At 40.9% G+C, this 18,583-nt stretch overlaps 1 protein-coding gene across 1 annotated transcript; it reads left to right on the forward strand.

The window, feature by feature from the left end:
- Nucleotides 1-7,101: 7,101 nt before the first annotated feature.
- LOC126489385 (melanoma-associated antigen 10-like) lies at nt 7,102-13,423 on the forward strand. The gene is given in 2 exon segments (XM_050123616.1): nt 7,102-8,140; nt 13,298-13,423. Coding segments are annotated over 2 exon segments (1,128 nt in total). The 5' UTR covers nt 7,102-7,138.
- The last annotated feature ends 5,160 nt before the right edge of the window (nt 13,424-18,583 follow it).

The raw sequence follows: 18,583 nt of genomic DNA on the forward strand, positions 1-18,583 counted from the left end.
CAAATTGACAGGAGAATACAAGTTGATTCCCATCTTTATTTTCTTCTTTTACCCATTCAGCATTCAGTAATGTGGTTTTTCATTTCCATGAGTTTGTGAAATTTCTAAAGATCTTTCTTTGATGATTTCAAGTTTTATTCCATTGTGGTCAAATAGAATATATACTGATGGCAAATGATCACCTGGAAAGAAAGATCATGGTATCATTTGTTGTTGGGATGGTACAAATGAAAGCAACCATGAGCAATACCCATCTATTAGAATAATACAAACTGAAAAAACAGACCATGCCAAGTGTTGGTAAGGACAGTTGGATCTCTTATACACATTGAACGATATTTAAAATTCCTAAAAATGAAATATAAGAATGATAAAAGTGTTGATCACTTCTAGAAGATTTCTAGTGGAATTTTTGGGATCTCTTATGTATTTTCATCCTCATTTGAGTAATTTTCCTGTTTGTCCTTCTTTAACTTTGTTCTCTTATCTAATTATTATAGTCAGGCCTTAAAAAAGACTATACTGAAAGAAATTGGACTAGTAGACATGTAGACATCCCTATTTCATTCCTGACTTGAATGGAGTTACTTGGAGTTTTTCTCCATGTCTATTTTTATATGTGAGAAATCTGGGCATTGAGGTATAAACATGCCTTGTATAAGGTCTTTGCCGAGAACTATGCGTTGCCTTCTTCACTGAGAGACCTTTTCTACAGCTGTTATCGTGTCCCTTCTGGACCAGCTACATACATTCTGAACAGCGATGGCTACCTCCCTTCACCTCTCTCTCTCTCTCTCTCTCTCTCTCTCTCTCTCTCTCTCTCTCTCTCTCTCACACACACACACACACACATTAAAAAACAATGTCTATATAAAGAAACAACTGAATGGCAAGGATTGAAATCTATATCATAGATTTCAGAACGTAGGCTACTGCTACTCACAGCCTTAGAGCCCCTCTCTGTAGATGATCTGAGGTTCTCTTTTAGCAGTGTGGAGGCAACAGTGCAATAATGGTAATGGACCAAATGAGATTTAGAATTTGAGTGGGTCTTTGCATCTATATTTGTTTCTTGTGCCTTTTCTTAGTCTCTTTCCCTTCTGTTTGTTTTGTACTATTCCAATATGTTAGTTTTTAATGTTAATTATATTATATTAAGCTTCAGATGCCTGATTGTTTTCTAATGAGAGACAGAAAAGGGATAGATCTGGATAAGGAGGGAGGAGCAAAAGAACTGGGAGAAGTAGAGGGAGTGGAAAATCAGAATATCTTGTATGAAAAAATATATTTTCAATTTTATGAAAAGATTTAGAATGGATGTATTCTGCTTTTACTTTGGGTCCCCTGTTTGTGCAGCCTTGTCACAGTTCCCTTTGTCTTTTGAGTCTGTCATCTCTGATTTACCAGGGTAGCCACATGGGAAACTGGATCAGTCAAGAACTGTTTACTAGGTACTAAGCTTGTACTACTTTGTTCTAAGTGGACTGCATAAACCAATGGCAACCCTTGTTTCTTTCAGACCTCCTAGGCATTCAGACTAAATTTCATAGGAAGTGTGGTGGCAAAGTGTAAAGGAACCTAAGAAGATTTTAGGAAGCAGGAAGCTGAAGAGACCATACCCAGAGATAGACATTTGGGAACTGCAGGTGCATAGGGAGTCCTTAAAGAGCACTGGAGTAGACTAACTAGACTTTGGAATAGAGCCTGGGTAGGATCCAGCAAGAGAGAAAAATGAGAAGGCTCAGACCCTGAAGCAGAGGGTAGATTGAGGAAGCTAATCCACAGATAGAGGATCCCCAGAACACAGTCTGCTTCTGTTGTCAGCCCTGCAGAGGGGACAGGCAAGTAGGAATGAGGCCCTCCCTGTGTTCAGCAGAATGGAATGCTGGGAGGTAGACTAAAGCTCATGAAGCAGGGGGTCTAGATTTTAACTGGGACCAAAGTGGTGACAATGACGGAACACAGAGTACACCCCAGAACATCCTGTTCCACCACTGCCACCAGGACAGGATGGCTCTGGGCATGTTTACAGATGTGACAGCCACTGAATTGAGCCTCACAGGGTGAGAGAAGAGAAGCATTTATCTAAGGTCCAGATAATCAAGATACATTGTGTCTGTTTATAGCTCTAGTTGGCAGTGTGAATCTGGGAGAATGGCACCTAAAACTAAGGCATACTAAAGTCTCATACAATAGCCAACTTTGTTCGGATCATCAGGCAATTTATATTATGAGGGTTAAGAAGAATCACATGAGCAAGTTGTTCAATCACAAGGACATTCCACTCATGGCAAAAACATGTTTTTCCATAAAGGCATATGAATAGAAATACATGAAGTGAACTCACTCCTCGCTGCTACACCTGGGAGAAGCACAAAAACACATTCCAAGAACAATTTCATATTCTGAAGATCAAAGGACTCTTGTTTACTTTGAGTTTTCTTGCAAGCGCTCAGAATTCTTACTACACAACTCCCTTCTTGGACAGTGTTTCGTCAGTATCTGTTTGAGGGCTCTGCACCAAACTTAGACTGATTTGTGAGAATGAGTTCGTCCTGAAGCTTCTGCATTCCCATCAAAGGACTGGAGGGACTTGAAGTCCTTTTCTGCTATTTCTGGACAGGAGACAGTTATGCTGTTTAGGAGACAGTTTTGCTGTTTTGGGGTTGAGCTGAGAGTGTGTGTGTTTGTGTGTGTGTGTGGGGGGGGGGGGGTTAAAGGCAACATCCCAGGCCAGAGGGTCTCCAAATGGTATAAATTCACTCCCCAGGTTAGCTTGACATAAGGTGGACCCTAACTGTTGTAAGGAGACTCTAGCCCCTACATTTCTGGGGTGCTATTTTTGGACATTCCAGTGAGAAAGAAGAGAGTGCTGCTTGTGGAGCTGTGGTTAGCGGGTCCCCCAAGGGTACAGTTAAGTCTCCAGGAATCCTCAGACTGAGAGTATGGGCTGTGGGAGCTGGGTATAAGAACATAATGTAATATAGCTCTGCCGGTGTGATAGGCTACACCAAATAGGGGTTCAGTTGTCCTTTTCTTCTCTCTAGGGGAAAACGTCGTCGTCGTAGGAGTGATTTTGGAGGTTCCCAGAGAGGAGTGAACCATGTGATGGGAGTCCACGTTGAAGCTGAGTGTGCGCTCTACATACACAGACCTGAGATACATTGTGTCCTTTTGAGGGCCCTGCATCAAACTTAGATGAGCATGTGGGAATGAGCGCCTCCTCAAGTTTCCGAATCTGGCGACCAGGGGAGTTCAAAGTCATTTTGTGAGGTTCCTTGAGTTTAAAGGGCACATCAGTGCTGATTAGGGGGAAAAAGACGCTCCTCAGCCAGCCTGGCACATCCGGGGACTTTGGGGGCTCAGCGCCATTTTGTGCGGTTCCCGGAAGGGAGATGGCAGCGCATCGCTTTCAGGGTTGAGGTGAGTACTTCAGGAGGCAAGAAACGGGCCCTTTGAGGAGAAGTGGACCTCTACTGAGGCAGCCCTTGCCTGGGGACGACTTAGACACAAGTGGGGCCCACAGGAGCAAACAGGAACTATCTAGTTCCGTGACTGCCCCGGGGACTAAGGGAGTTCAAAGCCGCTAAGTGTGGTTCCTTAAGTTTAAAGGACGATTTAGTGCTTGACTTGTGGGAAAGAGCCCCTCCTAAAGCTTCCACATCTAGGTACCAAGTAGGGGTGAGAGGATGAGAACCATTTTGTGAGGCTCCTTGAGTTTAAAAGATGCCTTACTGCTGATTTCTGGGAAAGAGCCCCTCCCTGGCCTTTTGAAACCAGGGACTTTGGGGAACTATGCATTGTTTTGTGAGGTTCATGTAAGGGAGGCAGATTTGCTGCACTTTCGGAGTTGAAGTGAATGCTTAGGTTGGGCGGAAAGGGACCTTTTCAGGAAGAGGGATCACAGACTATGAAACTTCATAGCATGGCAACAAATGAGACTCACTTGGAGGTTCCCATATAGAAGCCTGCTCTTGTCTGGGATTAAAGTCTGTCTGGCCCCAATGGAGAGTGGCCTGGGGAAGTGCACCTAGTACGGGGAACCTCAAATTGTAGCTGCACCCCTGTGATGAGTGGCACAGGGGTATTATTAAGCCTTTTGCCATCGGTCACTGTGGGCCATATGGAGAAATGATGTCTAGAGGTCTTTAGCAGAGAGCAGCTTTCCTTTCAGGGTGTATTTGGAAGCCGTGAGTGGAATGCAAAAGCTTCAGTTCTTCCAGAGGGATAACCAAATGATAATTTTATTAGGGTCTACTAGAAGGAATGCCCCTGGCCCTCACAGTTCTTGGCACCTAGGAGCCATTTCAGAATTTCAGATAAAGGAGGAGCCCCACGGTACTACAATGTCCACTTCTGTGGCTGGGGGACTTGGATCCTTTTTTATAAGGTTTCTAGAAGAGAGAAATCCATGTAAGGGCTTTTGTGCTTTTTCAGAAATTTGCATGGATTATTCACTTTGTGGTTACAGATTTTTCCAGACAATGCAATTTAACCCCTTTGGTTAGTATGGCACCAGGTAGGCCTTCTACTTTCACATCTATGGGTTTGGGAATTTAAAGATATTTGTAAGGGTCCTGGAGGGGAGATAACCATTGCACTTGCTGAAGGTGGATTGTGGAGACACTTTCTAGAAAAAGGATCCTCAATTAATGCAGCCCACTTGTAAGACTGAGCCCCTTGCACTTGAGATCATAGATAGACCTCCAAACTCCCTCCAGATCTGAGCAAAGTGACCTGATGAAGGGCTTCTTTGCTTCAACCTGTAGGGTATAGCAGAGGATCAGGCCTTGTTCTGAGGTGACAGCCTCCAATCGCTGAAGGAGCTAGGAGACCCCCTGATACTATACGTATAAAAGCTGCCTCTGTTGTCAGTTAAGACCAGAAGACCATGGATAATATTCAGGCATAAGGTGGGTATCAGAAGTGGCCTGCCTGACCCTGAATGATGGATCTGAGGTCAGCAGGGGCCTTGTGAGAAGTAAATAGGAGATTTTTCAGAATCCCCAAGGCAAGAGTGCACTCTGTTCCTTCTGCCAGTCTTGAGAAATACCTCCAGAGGTGTTCAAATGGGCTCCATACTAATTTCTGTGTCTTTCAGGAAGGTGAGGCTGAGAGAGGGATATCACTAGAAAAGCAGAGAGAGTCACACCTGGTTATCAGGGGAGGTGTCTAGCATCTGCCAGCAATCAAGGTGAGCAGCCATGGTAAGAAGTGAACATGTGAAAGTACCCGTTGTCCCCAATATAAGCTCTGCCCTTGTTCTGATGCCTGACAAGCCCTGAAAGGGTGGTTATTGTGGCTGGATCTCCCTTTTGCCTCAGGGCTTGGGACAGGAGATCTCAGGGATGTGACAACCCTGGTGGTAAGGTCTTCAGAGGGTAAACAAAGGGAAGGGTCCCAGAAGGAGTCAGATTCCCGACAGGAACCCCTCATGACAATGGCATGTGTCCGCAGCCCAGAACTAAGGGACTATGCTGTTTGGCTGTGTCTGGGACCAGCCCTATGGGGAACTAAATGGCACCGTTACGTGAACTACATCCGGCAGGAAGGTTGGGCCAGTCTTGGGGAAGAGGAGTTCTAGTGTAAAGGGAACCTGTCAGAGGAGACATGCCAGATGAATGCACTACACTAAAGAAACACAGCAGAGATTAGGCTGGGCTGTATAGGCTTCCCTGGGGATCCCACTCAGCATGGAAGCAGTGTGGCACCTGCTCACACCTCCTGGGATTGTTTTTAGGATCTCTTGGAGTTTAGGAACTTGAGTGTGTGACCTTGGTTATTTGCAGGGGTTCCATGATTTCTCATCTGACTAGATGGGAACCGTGAGGATGGTTGGAACTAACCCCGGTTCAGGACACATCTGGGGGCCCACAGAAACCTATCTACTATGGCCCCATATTCCTGGGCAGGATTTTCAGTTTGATCCCTTTGTCTTGTTTCTAGAACATTGGTCTCAGGGACCTGAAGACCCTGGTCAAAGGAATCGTGACTGAGGTCATCCAAGGGAGGCTCCCAGGGGTGCCAGGACTCAAGGTAAGAACTGAGTGAGTCAAATCATCTATACAGATGGAGCCCAGTCCCTACCTACTATCCTGTTAGCTGGAGGGACCCTAGGAATTATGGATGTATTTCCTCCTCCTCTCTTTCATTTATCTCATTGAAATGGGCCTTTAGTTTAAGGCAGGTGACCTCACGCCATCAGAAGAAGTAGAGCCATCAAGGTAAGGATTGGGCAGGTCCCTCATCCCCAACTCATGGACTAAATTTTTAAACTGGGATATGTTTTGCTGTCACCCTTGAATAGTTGTTACCAGATGAAGGTACCTTCACTGTCCTTTCTTCTGCTTCAGAGAGGATTGTTCCAGGAGCTTGCTTTGGGCCAGCAGGTGGGTGGGGTCCAGGAATTTGCCCCAGGCCAGCAGATGATAAGGGTCCAGGAGTTTGCCTCAGACCAGCAGATGGGTGCAGTTCAGGAATTTGCCCCAGGCCAGCAGATGAGAAGGGTCCAGGTGTTTGCTTTGGGCCAGCACTTGGGTGGTGTCCAGTCCCTGCCAGGAGACAAGGGAGAACCCAGTGTGAGCACAGAGGGAACTTGAGAGTGGGACAGCTCTTCACAGTGTACTTCAGGCTACTGTCAGGAATGGAGATTCCAGTACCGTTCCTGCAGTCTGTGGCTATGAGGTGCCACATCCTCTCTCACAGAAACTAAGAGATGAAGGTCTTGGTCTGAGATGGTTTCCTCAGGTCAGACACTGGGGAACACCCAGGCGGGGTCTGGGGCAAAGCTGAGGCACTCGCTGTGAATGTGCCGCATGTGCCCCAAACATAGCAGACCCACTCTGCTTGGCCCCATACAAGAGGCTTCTGGCAATCCAGAAGCCTCTTCTCTGGCCCAGTTGCATTCTGAGGAAATTTGTTGCTGCTTCCTTCAGTCTCTTAACAGACAGACCTGATGGGAAGGCAGGAATCCTTGTGACTTTAGAGCATCACACAAGAGAAATCCCGTTATTGGCCTTTGTGAGCATTTCCAGTGGGGTGACTGTCAATAATGAATACTTACACTCTCCTCTACTTCCCCTAGGTCTTTGGGTCTACATCATCGTGCTTCTGTCTGGTGTTCAAGACTAGAGACATCATGCCTAGACCTTGCAAGCGTAGGCGATGTATGGTTGAGGGAGAGCCCGAGGCCCAAAGTGAGACACAGGATCTAATGAGTGCTCCTGTTTCAATAGGGGAAGTAGATTCCTCATCCTCTTCTACTTGCTCCTCTTCTTTCCCCTCTTCTTTTTCTTCTTCCTTTTCTTACAGTGGTTCAACAGGAAGCGCCTCAGAGGAGGCATTTGTTGACTCCAGGACATCAGGTCCTTCTCATAGTCCTCCAGGAGCTGACTCCTCTTGTACTGCCATGATCTCCTCTCCATGTAGTCAGTTCAGTGCAGACTCGGAAACTGAGGCGAGTCCGGATTCCTCAGAGGTCCTGCCAGGTGCTTGTTCACTGTCTAAAGGTGAAATAGATGCAAAAGTAGATGAGCTGGTGAAATATATGCTCTTTAAGTATCTAATGAAAGAGCCAGTCACCAAGGCAGAAATGCTGAATAATATCATTAGAAATTATCAGGACCACTTCGCTGTGATATTTAAAGAAGCCTTAGAGTGCATGCAGTTAATCTTCGGCATTGAGGTGAAGAAAGTAGGGCCTGATGGCCACACTTACATTCTTGTCATAGCCCTAGAGCTCACCTATGATGGGATGATGACTGATGTCCAGGGCATACCCAAGACAGGCCTCCTGATAATGGTACTGAGCATAATATTTATGAAAGGCAACTGTATCAGTGAGGACATGATATGGGCTCTGTTGAGTAACATAGGCTTGTATGCTGGGAATGATCACTTCATATATGGTGAGCCCAGGAAGCTCATCACTGATGATTTTGTACAAGAAGGGTACCTGGAGTACAGGCAAGTGTCTGGCAGCTATCCTCCTTCCTATGAGTTCCTCTGGGGCCCAAGAGCCTATGCTGAAACAACCAAGATGAAAATCTTGATGTTTTTGGCCAGCATCAGTGGGAGTGATCCCAGATCATATTCAGTGTTATATGCCGAAGCTTTAAGAGAGGAGGAAGGGCGGGCCTAGGCTAAAAAAGCCTGGCACATGATACTATTGCTTTGGCCATCACACATTCTAGTGCTATGGCAGTTTCCAAATAAGGTAAAGTCAGGTAGAGTTAGTGATCTAAGCAGTGGGCCCTCATTCTAGAGCAGATGGGTGCACAGTATAAACTATCCAACTCTTACTGTTCTGTTTGGGTGATTTAGGGATTTTTTCCTCTTAGTGTTCTAAAATGTTGCTACATTTGCTAGAAAGCTCATCAGGCTGAAATTTTAAGCTTGCAGGTTGTATTAGTCATGCATTTATTGCTGTTTTTCCATGTTGAAAAATGTTGGTATTTTGTAAAACAAGTTGGGATACTTTCCATCTGATCTGTAATCTGTCCCAAGACACTACGGTGTTGAAATTGGTATTTCTTAGACTATGGAAAAGAACTTGGAGAATAAAATAAAATTGTTAATTTTAATCACCTTATGATTGTTAATCTCTTCTTCTGGTTAACTAATTAAATTCTAACCCAAAATGTTATCAGCAGGCTCCAGTTCTTCCAAACTTTCAGTAAGCATATGGCCTTTGCAAGGCCTATTGTTAGCAGGGTGTCATACGAGAGCCAGATCCATGCTTTCATGTAGATGGGATGAGGGCAGGAGCTGCAGCTCTGTGTGGAAGACCGTGAGCAGTCCTTCCAGACCGCAAACACTAGTACAGGAGGAGTGCTGCAGGGGGGTCTCCTGAGCTGAGCAGCACAGTTTAATGCTATAAACCAACACAACTGGGGAGTCTGGGGAGTTGATTTGATGAAACTGCAGAGGAGCTAAGGACGGGCTCTTGGGAGGTATGACTCTTTTCAGGCTGAGAGAAGAAAACACTGATCTCAATATTCTTTTGTGGAGGTGGACACTGAAGCGGGGAATCAGACAGGGAGCGTCTCATAGAACACTCGACTGGCACATGCAATCATCTTAAAGCACAGACCCAAACTACACAGAGAGGGGTTCTGCCCTGGGGCAGAGATGGGAGTGGCAGCTGATTGCACCATGTGTACTGCATGGTTTACCCCTCCCTCTGCAAGGGGTACCTGACACATAAGGAGGAAGCATGGAAAAGCAAGGTCTGGAACTCTTGACCAGAACTTCTTTGGCCTGCTACTGAAATAACATTTTAATTCAATTATTGCCAGTGTAATTTGGCCAACTGAAAGGGGAATTAGGGTTTGTGAAGTTGGTAAATGATTGAACACAGTAATTTGAGTGGAAAAGAAGATAGAAGGGAGGAGGAAGCTGGTACTTGATTCACACTCAAATGTTTCTTTGTGGTGGAAATTAATCCACACCCAGATTTTCACATGAGAAGTGATTCATTTAATTTTATTCATGAAATTTCACTGTGGCTGGTTAGCTATTCCCTGTCTTGCTGAGCTACATTTTCTCTATGTTCCAAAGAACTATAAGATGAGAAGGGCAACCCAGAATATATTTTATGAAAAAACATTTTCAATAAAAATTTTTTTTTTTAAAAAACTAGCAACACAAATACTAAAGAAACCAATAGCCAGTCACTTTTCACACAAGGCACCGCACCAGGGGCCTTCCATGCAGGACCCATGGTCCAGCAGTCCTGATGGCAAGCTTTGTCAAACCCACTGCCAAGGTGATGGCCCTGAAGCTCCTGGCATTAGGAATCCCCCCTGCCCTCATCTAAGAAGTGAAGATACTGGGAGGAGCTCAGGCTGTTCTCTTGCTTCTGGCTCATTGGTAACCCTTGGACTTTTTTTTTTTTGAAGGAGAACATAAAAGTTTTTCAATTTACCTCATTCTCTACATAGTATCTATATGTGTACCTTAGGTTTCATTCTCTACATAGTATCTATATGTGTACCTTAGCTTTGACACATTGATTCACTTTAACAAAGTACAATGGTTTTAATCTTGGAGTTGTTGGTTGTTATTTATAAAAATTCACTGAGCATGAACTATACAAGATACTTGGAGAGGCACCATAAATACAACAGTTACCCACATAAATATCAGCACTGAGCTTCAATGTTCTCTGGATACAATTGCTTTAAAAGCAGTGAACAGTGTGTGTAGAAAGGAATGGCATTAGGAAGGAGGGTAAACTAAGGTAAGGTCTTTACAGATTACTAGGCCCGATGACTCTTAAGGACAGGGCACTTTTGGCTCTACATAACTGTTGCGGGAGGTCCTTCCGCCCCTCCAACCAATAGCTGCTGTGATACCAGCCCATTGGGGCGTGGCCTCTCTCCCTTTAAAAAAGCAGCTATTTCCTCTGCTCGCTCTCTTCACTTCCTGCTCCGCCGGAGACTAGACTCCCTTCCTGGTTGTGCAGATGGCTGTTGTCTGAGACGGTGATCTGTAAGTTTTCCCCTTTAAATAAATAACACCCTATTAATCATAACTCCAAACTGGTGTGGCCTTGTTCGTGACTTAGGCCTTCACATAACGGGTATTAGGCGATACAAAGGATTTGCCGAAAGCGCTCATACAAGATGAAAAGACAATTCAAGTAAGAAGTACATATACTTTTGGGTTGTCTGTAGACATTATAAATCTTTAATACCCCTGTTTCCTTCTCTTTGTTCCTTGATACCTTGCCCAGCCTAGATATAGTAGGGAAGGCCTTGAACCTTCCCCAAAGCAATGTGCCTTACCCTCTCTGGGGAGTGGATGGGGCATGGGGTGAGAGGAAGGGGAGAAGGGGCACAGAGTGGGAACTGGGATTGGTATGTAAAATGAAAAATGATTGTTTATTTTTTTTAAAAAAATAAGTAAATTAATTAAAAAGAGTTGTCTTTTATCTGTAGTCAGCATTTGTGTCCAGACCCTGAACTTTCCAACAGTATAAGACCTTTCTTTCTTTTCTATGTGTAGCCATGTGGCTTGTTATCTTACTTAGTGAGGCATTCACATCTTGCTTCTTCTGCATCTGACTGGTGACTGCAGACTGAGCCTTTCTTCTTCCCAGAATTCTCCTAGTCTGGTCGCCCCTCCTATACTTCACAATCAGCATTTTATTAAACCAATACGAGTGACAGTTCTTTACAGGGTACAAGAGCATTATCCCACTAAAACTGCGAGCCAAAATCAATCGTTCATTCTTTTAAATATTTATTTATTTATTATGTATACAATATTCTGTCTGTGTGTATGCCTGCAGGCCAGAAAGAGGGAACCAGACCCCATTACAGATGGTTGTGAGCCACCATGTGGTTGCCGGGAATTGAACTCAGGACCTTTGGAAGAGCAGGCAATGCTCTTAACCTCTGAGCCATCTCTCCAGCCCCTCGTTCTTTCTTTTAAATTGTTGATACTGAGTAGTCTCAATTATAAAATGTTAATAGTCAAGTTATCACTGTGTCTTATTTCTGTTTCCCGAGCATGTCACACAATTCCTTAGACTGCTGTTAATAATGTAATTTCAACTAAAATCTTTTAAACATGTGTAGCATAATTCCCTTTAAAAGTGTCATAAGTGAGTCCTGTATGAATCATTTATTTAAGAAAGAAAAGAAGATAATAATTCAGGATTTCAAGCTCATGCTGCATTCACACTTCAGATGGTGAATGGCACTTAAATATCTAGAATACATGGGCTCACCTTTTCATTTTTCCTAACTGATTGGAACCAAATATAATCAAGCACATGAAAACTGTGTCTTCTGTCTTGGCTCTTCATCCTTTGTTTTCATCCACATTTCTCTTCTGTGTAATATATATTACCATGATTTAGTCTTTGCACAGTTGAGGGTCTTGCATATGTCAAGCATTCTACAATGAGGTGTGAGGTCCATACCTAAGTCACATTTTTTTTAACACTTTAGGCAGTTGTCTTCTAAAGTCCTTTATATGGTGAGGGAATTATACTTACTCATTTTGGTGGAAAACAAGACTTCTTTCTAGTATGATTTTTTTCTGCCTGAAGGAGTTTCTTTAACATCTCCTTCAAGCATACATTAATATTTCGTGTAATAAGTGTCCATTAATGATTTAATTCTTTGATTATTGTTTATTTTTATAAAATGTATTTTACTTGTATTTTGAATGTATTTTCAAAGTATAGAGGTCTAGCTGGAAAGTTTTATATGGTTTCAGAAGTTTAAAGATAATACCTCATTTTTTCTCATTTTCATCATTTTTATTATTAGAAATTGCAACAGAGAAGTATAGAGTGATACATTGTGATGTTTCATATATGTATACATATTGTTGTGATTGTGTTCTTGCCCCCTTCTTTAATTATGGGATGCATCTCCCCAGTGCTCTTTCTAGTACTTAGCAAAGTCTCATTTCCAATCAGGTTTTAATCCACAATTATCTTATATCTGATCCTCAATAAATAAAGGGCCTTTCTCTTTAGGTACATTTCAGGTTTTCTCTTTACATTACCTATTTTGAGCAGTTTAATTTTCACAGACTTTGCCTTTTTTTCATTTGTTATTTTATGTATATGGGTGTTTTGCCTGAATGCATATATGTGTATCATAGACATACAGTACCCATGGGGCCATAAAAGGGTGTAGGATCCCCTGAAACTGGAGTTGCAGGCTGTAAATGAATCACCATGTGCATGCTGAAAGCAGCCAATGCTCTTGGCCACTGAGTCATTTCATCTCTCCAGTTTGTTTGTTCGCTTATCTTGGGAATTGTCTATTTTTTTGTTTTGTAGGTATCTGTTTTTCTTCAATATTGTAGTTTTAATGCAACATTTTTTTCAAAACTAGGCCTATATTCCCATTTTATTCACTTTCTGAATCTTCAAATATATTTACACTATGCCTCACAATTCACCATTCATGTTTCTCAATGTTTCATTTTCTCTGTGAATGTTTAATTATAGAAAGTTTTATTGCTGCTTTCAAGTTCATTAATAATTCTTTCATAGATGTCTGATCTGCTGTTAATCCACACAAGTGCAATTTTACAACTCTAGCATTGAAATTTCCATATTTTAAAGCTTGATATATTTTTGGGAACAACTATGTCTCTGTTGAATATGTTTAACCTATTTGTGTTTTTATTTTTGAACCTATAGAATATAGTTCTATATAAGATTTTTATTTAAAATGTTTATATACATTATATAATATGATGATCATACTATTTCCCTTCCCTCAGTTTCTCCCAGATTCTCTCAACTTCTCCCATGTCTACTTCCTCTTAGTGCTGGGATCCTGTCTGGATTGAACTTGTGAAAGTCTTGTGCATGCTGCCACAGTCTCTCAGAGTCAATTTACGCATCATCATTGTCGTGTTTGGAAGATACAGCTTCCTTGCAATCATCCATTAACTTTAGCTTTTTATCATCTTTCTGCCTCCTCTTCTGCATGGATCACTGAAACTCAAGGGGACTATATAGTAATATTTTAATGTCCCTTTTTACAAGTGTTATTATGTTTTATTTCTAAGTTAGTTTTATTTTATTGCTCTCCTCCTTAATTATCATACTCCCCTGCTTCTTTGAATGTCTGTTAATTTGGCATTGAATATCAAACGCTATAAATTCAACTTTGTTATGTTTCTCTAAATACATAATATGCCTGAGCTTCATCATAAGGTACAGTTAAATTACTTGAAAGACGTGTGATAACATTAGATATTTCTTTAAACTGTGTTATATGTGATAAAAACAGTGTTTAATATATAGATAATGTTTCCTTACTACTAAAGCAAAACCATTCTACATATTAGTTTTATTTATTTTTTAATTTTAAAATTAAAATATAACTACATCATTTTATTTCATTCCTTTTCCTACCTCTTACCCCTCCTATGTCTTCCACTCTCTCACTCTTTCAAATTCATGGGTTCTTTATAATTGCTACACATACATGCATAAATTTATAAATATAACTTGCTGGATTTGTTTAGTGTTACTTGTATGTATATGATTTCAGGGATGGCTGGTTAGTGTTGTATAACCAGTTAAAGGGCTCATACATGAGGAAGACTATTTCTCCTGATTTCAACATTCTTTAGTTGCCTATAGTACATGTAGGGTAAGCCCTGCAAGATTTCCCTGCTTCATGTTTGCATGTGTCTATTGGTGCTGTCCTTGTTGAGGTATTGTTTAAGGAGTCACAGTGTTTAGGTAACATGAATATAGCTTGACCTTCATTACTAGGAGACACAGTCTCACAGAAGACTTCCTGATCCTCTACTTCTTAAGTTCTGTGTAGTCTAATCAGTGCCTCTTGTATTACAAGGTTTTCCATTCTGACTCCTGCAATCAGAAATTATACCCAAACTTGGATAACCTCTAGGGATCTCTCTTCTCTGAAATTTTGTCCTGCAAGCTATATCTTCCTTTTCTGTCATTTCAAGGCAGTGCTATGATTCAAAGAGATAGTAATATCCCATGTATGCTCACTGTACTCTGCGTTGTGTCTCTAGATCTTAAGCTTCAACCATCATCAACTGAAAAAAAATCACTGTTTCATATATTATTATTTATTGATTTTTGTTTCAAGTATACTCTCATCTTAGTTAAAATAAGAAATCTGTGCTCTAAAATGGATAGCTGAACTATTCTTTCATGAAAAATGTCCCATTACTTCAATTTACACAAATTAAAATCAGGCTGAAAGACAGTGGGACACAAATGTTTCTAGAAACTTAATAGAGTAGAGAATATATACAGCAAAACAACAACAATGATTTTTCCTGCTATTGGAAATGTAAGTAGTTTTGATCCTTTTGTTTCTGCTTTCAGTATTCTTAACATTTTGGAAGTATAGTTGAATTATAAATATAACTACAAAAATTATAGCTATTTTAAATACAAAACAAACTACCATAAATAAACACATAGATTCTATATGGTTTGTAGAAATCTTGATCAATTTCTTGCTGGATTCTCTTCACCCTCCAGCACTTTTATGTATCTGTAAGTATACACTATCCAATCTATTTTGAGATCCAGTTAGTCAGCTATATATAGTTTTCTTCTTTGTCTCAGACTTTCAAATACCGTGCCATATCACTAAGAATATATTCAGAAAACAAAAAATCACCCTCTAGGACAGATAAAAACATATTTTATTAGATTCGTGTTTAAGCTATGTTTTCCTTGACATGATTTTATTCAAATGTCTTAGAAATACTGTGTATCAGCAATATTGTAAGGAGGGTTATCTTGCTATCTTTTGGGGAATTCTTTATATGTCTCTTGACAAAAGCTCATCTATATGTCTACTTAAAAACCTACATTAAAAACTATTTAATGTAAAAATTCTTTTCATTCTTTAATTCCAAACAATGATTTCTGTTCTTTTAATTGTTTGCATGTGTGAATTTCTACGTGTAGGTGAGTTTCTTTGTGTAGGTGAGTAGTGGCCAGAGGCACTAGATCCTCCTGGAGCTGAGTTATAGGTGATTGTGAACTGCCTTGTGGTTGGTGGGAATCAAACTCGGGCCTTCTGGAAGAGTCTATAGCACAATTAATAAAAACCCAGAGACAGAAATTGGGATTCAACCTGAAGGTCAGAAAAGCAGAACAGCCAGTCCCTGGCTTTTACCTCAACCTCAGTCCAAAATGGCGATCCTGCCTCCAGGAATCTCAGAATGAGACTGTGTGTGAGAGCTGTCTCCTCCCATTTTAGAATCTTCTTTAGAACTGGGATTAAAGGCGTGTACCACTAGGATTAAAGGCATGCCCTATGACAAACTAGTGTGGCTACTGAAATTAAAAGTACATCCACATAAAGCCCAAGAAAGCTTAAAAGACAAGCTTCTAGACTCACAAAAACAGGAGTCAATTGCAGCTTCTTGGTAGTGGCATTTTTTTCAGATAGGCTCTGTTTGTTGGAGATAAGTAGAGGTGTGGCTCTTTTAAGAGAGGTTTCCTGACTCAGTGTTAGCAGCAAAAACCTTGCAACTCTTTTAAAAGGCCCTAGCACCAAACACTGAAATGGTATTTATGAGCAGCTGGCATCAGGCTTCTTGTTGGTGGTATGGACCTGGAAACTCCACAGAGTTGCCAGTACCTCCACCATGAAGCTCGACTAAGTCTAAGGAATGGGGTGTAGCCAGTCACCAAAGCTGCAGCTTTAATCGTAGCTGTGCTATTTAGCAGAATAAAGAAGACACATGTTCTCAGAAAAAGATAGATAAATACAGTAAAAATACAGATTCAGATAAAAAACAAATACTTCTAAATGGTTCATGTGTTTAAAAATATACATAGGCTTCGGAGAGAAAAGAAAAAGGATAAAGTCCTTAAAAAGAGATAGAGTAGCTACGCTTTGTAGTATGAAGGCTGTTTGTTTGTTTCCTGAATGCTCAGCCCTGAAATAACCACAGAGAAACCATATTATTTGCAATACTGTTTGACCAATAGCTTAAGCATATTTCTGGCTAGTTAATATCTTAAATTAACCTATCTCTATTAATCTGAGTATCACCATGTGACTGTAACTTACTGGGTGTGTCTGTCTCCGGAAGAAGGGGGGGGCTACATTGCTTCTCTCTACTCTGCCTTCCTTCTCTCAGCATTTAGTTTAGTTTTCGCCACCTACCTCTGTTCTACCCTATCAGGCTAAGCCAGTTTCTGTATTCACCAATTATATTCACAGCATACAGAGGGGACTCCCACATTAAGGCTTGGTGGTTTATGCCTTTAATCCAAACACTTGGAAGGCAGAGGGAGGCAGATCTCTGTGAGTTTGAGGCCAGCCTGGTCCACAGAGTGAGATCAAGGACATTCAAAGATAAACATGGAAATCTTCTCTCAAAAAAAAAAAAACAAAAAATAAAAATAAATTAAATAAAGTAAGAAAAAAAGCCATGTAAAGATGGAAAATACACAGAGAGTGTGGATACTGTATGTTATTGTGTTGTCTTTGAATTGTTTGCTGAGGAAAGAGCAATGGCTGCTAAAAGGCATTTGATTATAAATGCTGCTAGATTAAACTAACCTATATATTTTAAAACAATACTGACCTAAAAATTTAAGTCAAAAGATATGTTACTTTAGAGAAGAGGTTTTGCTTTTGTTTCCACAGGAAATAAGAGAGACTGTGGATTCATTCTGGGTTAAGACAAATAAAGTTTGATCAAGGAAGACCCCCTGAAAAATCTCCAAAGATAATGGATGGTACAGATGAGGATTCCATATACAAATGGATAGATAATAAAAATATGGTAAATACACACAATGGAATTTTATTCAACTGTAAAACCATGATGGTAGCAGGAAAATTAATTCAATTATTACACTCATTGACATATTCCAGTTTTAGAAAGATTAATATGGTATATTCTATCTTTGATTCTTCATTTTAAATTATGTATATGCACATTATACACATATGTTCACATGCATGCTCTTGTATATGTTTGTATGTGTGGTGGTGTCATGAAACTACAAAAGGGACCATGAGGTCTAAGGGAAGGGTTGGAGAGGGTGGGAAAAAAAGAAGAAAAAGAATAGGGAATAATAAGATGCATGTCATCTGAAAGCAGAATAACAGAAAAGGAAACACAAGAAGCAAGAGTAAAAGAGAGGAGATGGGAAGAAAAAGTCATAAAGAGGAATGAAGTAATGTTTGAGGGAAAATAAATTGTAGTTTGTATTTTAATAAATAAAGCTTCAACCTGAAGGTCAGATAAGCAGAACAGCCAGCCCCTGGCTCTTACCTCAACCTCAGCCCCAAATGGAAATCTTGCCTCCAGGAATTTCAGAAGGAGACTGTGTGTGAGAGCTGTTTCCTCTTATCTTGTAATTCTCTCCACTGGTATTAAAGGTGTGCACCTCCTGGTTTCCATGGCAATTAGTGTGGGTACTCGGATTAAAGTGTGTGTCACCACTGCTTGGTCTGTAAGGCTGACCAGTGGGGCTGTTTAATTTTTCTGATCCTCAGGTGAGCTTTTTTATTAACATACAAATGAAATATCACTACATTTCCCCTTTTGTCTAATATAAGAAATGAAAATGGAGTTAATCATATTGAGCAAATGAAGTCACTTTCAGAAAGGCAAATAGCAGATATTTTCTCTTATCTCTGGGTTCTATGCTTTTTTTTTTGTTTTTCGAGACAGGGGTTTCTCTGTGGTTTTGGAGCCTGTCCTGGAACTAGTTCTTGTAGACCAGGCTGGTCTCGAACTCACAGAGATCTGCCTGCCTCTGCCTCCCGAGTGCTGGGATTAAAGGAGTGTGCCACCACCACCTGGCTCTAGGCTTTATAGATGTATTAAATCTTATGTGTTCAAAATGAAAGCTGAAACAAAAGTATCAAAGGAGACCAAAAGGACAGCAGAAGGTGGAAAAAAGGGAGGGGAGTCGGGTAGGGGGAAAGATGATCAAATTTCCATATATAAGTTATGAAACATCATTTTATATTATAAGAAAATTGTTTAGGTAAGCTTGTAAAACAAAATAAAACTGTAGAAGAAAATGCAGGAATGACCTAGTGGCCAGCTTACTTGGCATACTACATTTCTAAATAAGAAG

This window comes from Alexandromys fortis, unplaced genomic scaffold, assembly GCF_014885135.2.
Source record: "Alexandromys fortis isolate MF-2015 unplaced genomic scaffold, M_Fortis_MF-2015_v1.1 scaffold_206, whole genome shotgun sequence".
NCBI classification, from domain to species: Eukaryota; Metazoa; Chordata; class Mammalia; order Rodentia; family Cricetidae; genus Alexandromys; species Alexandromys fortis.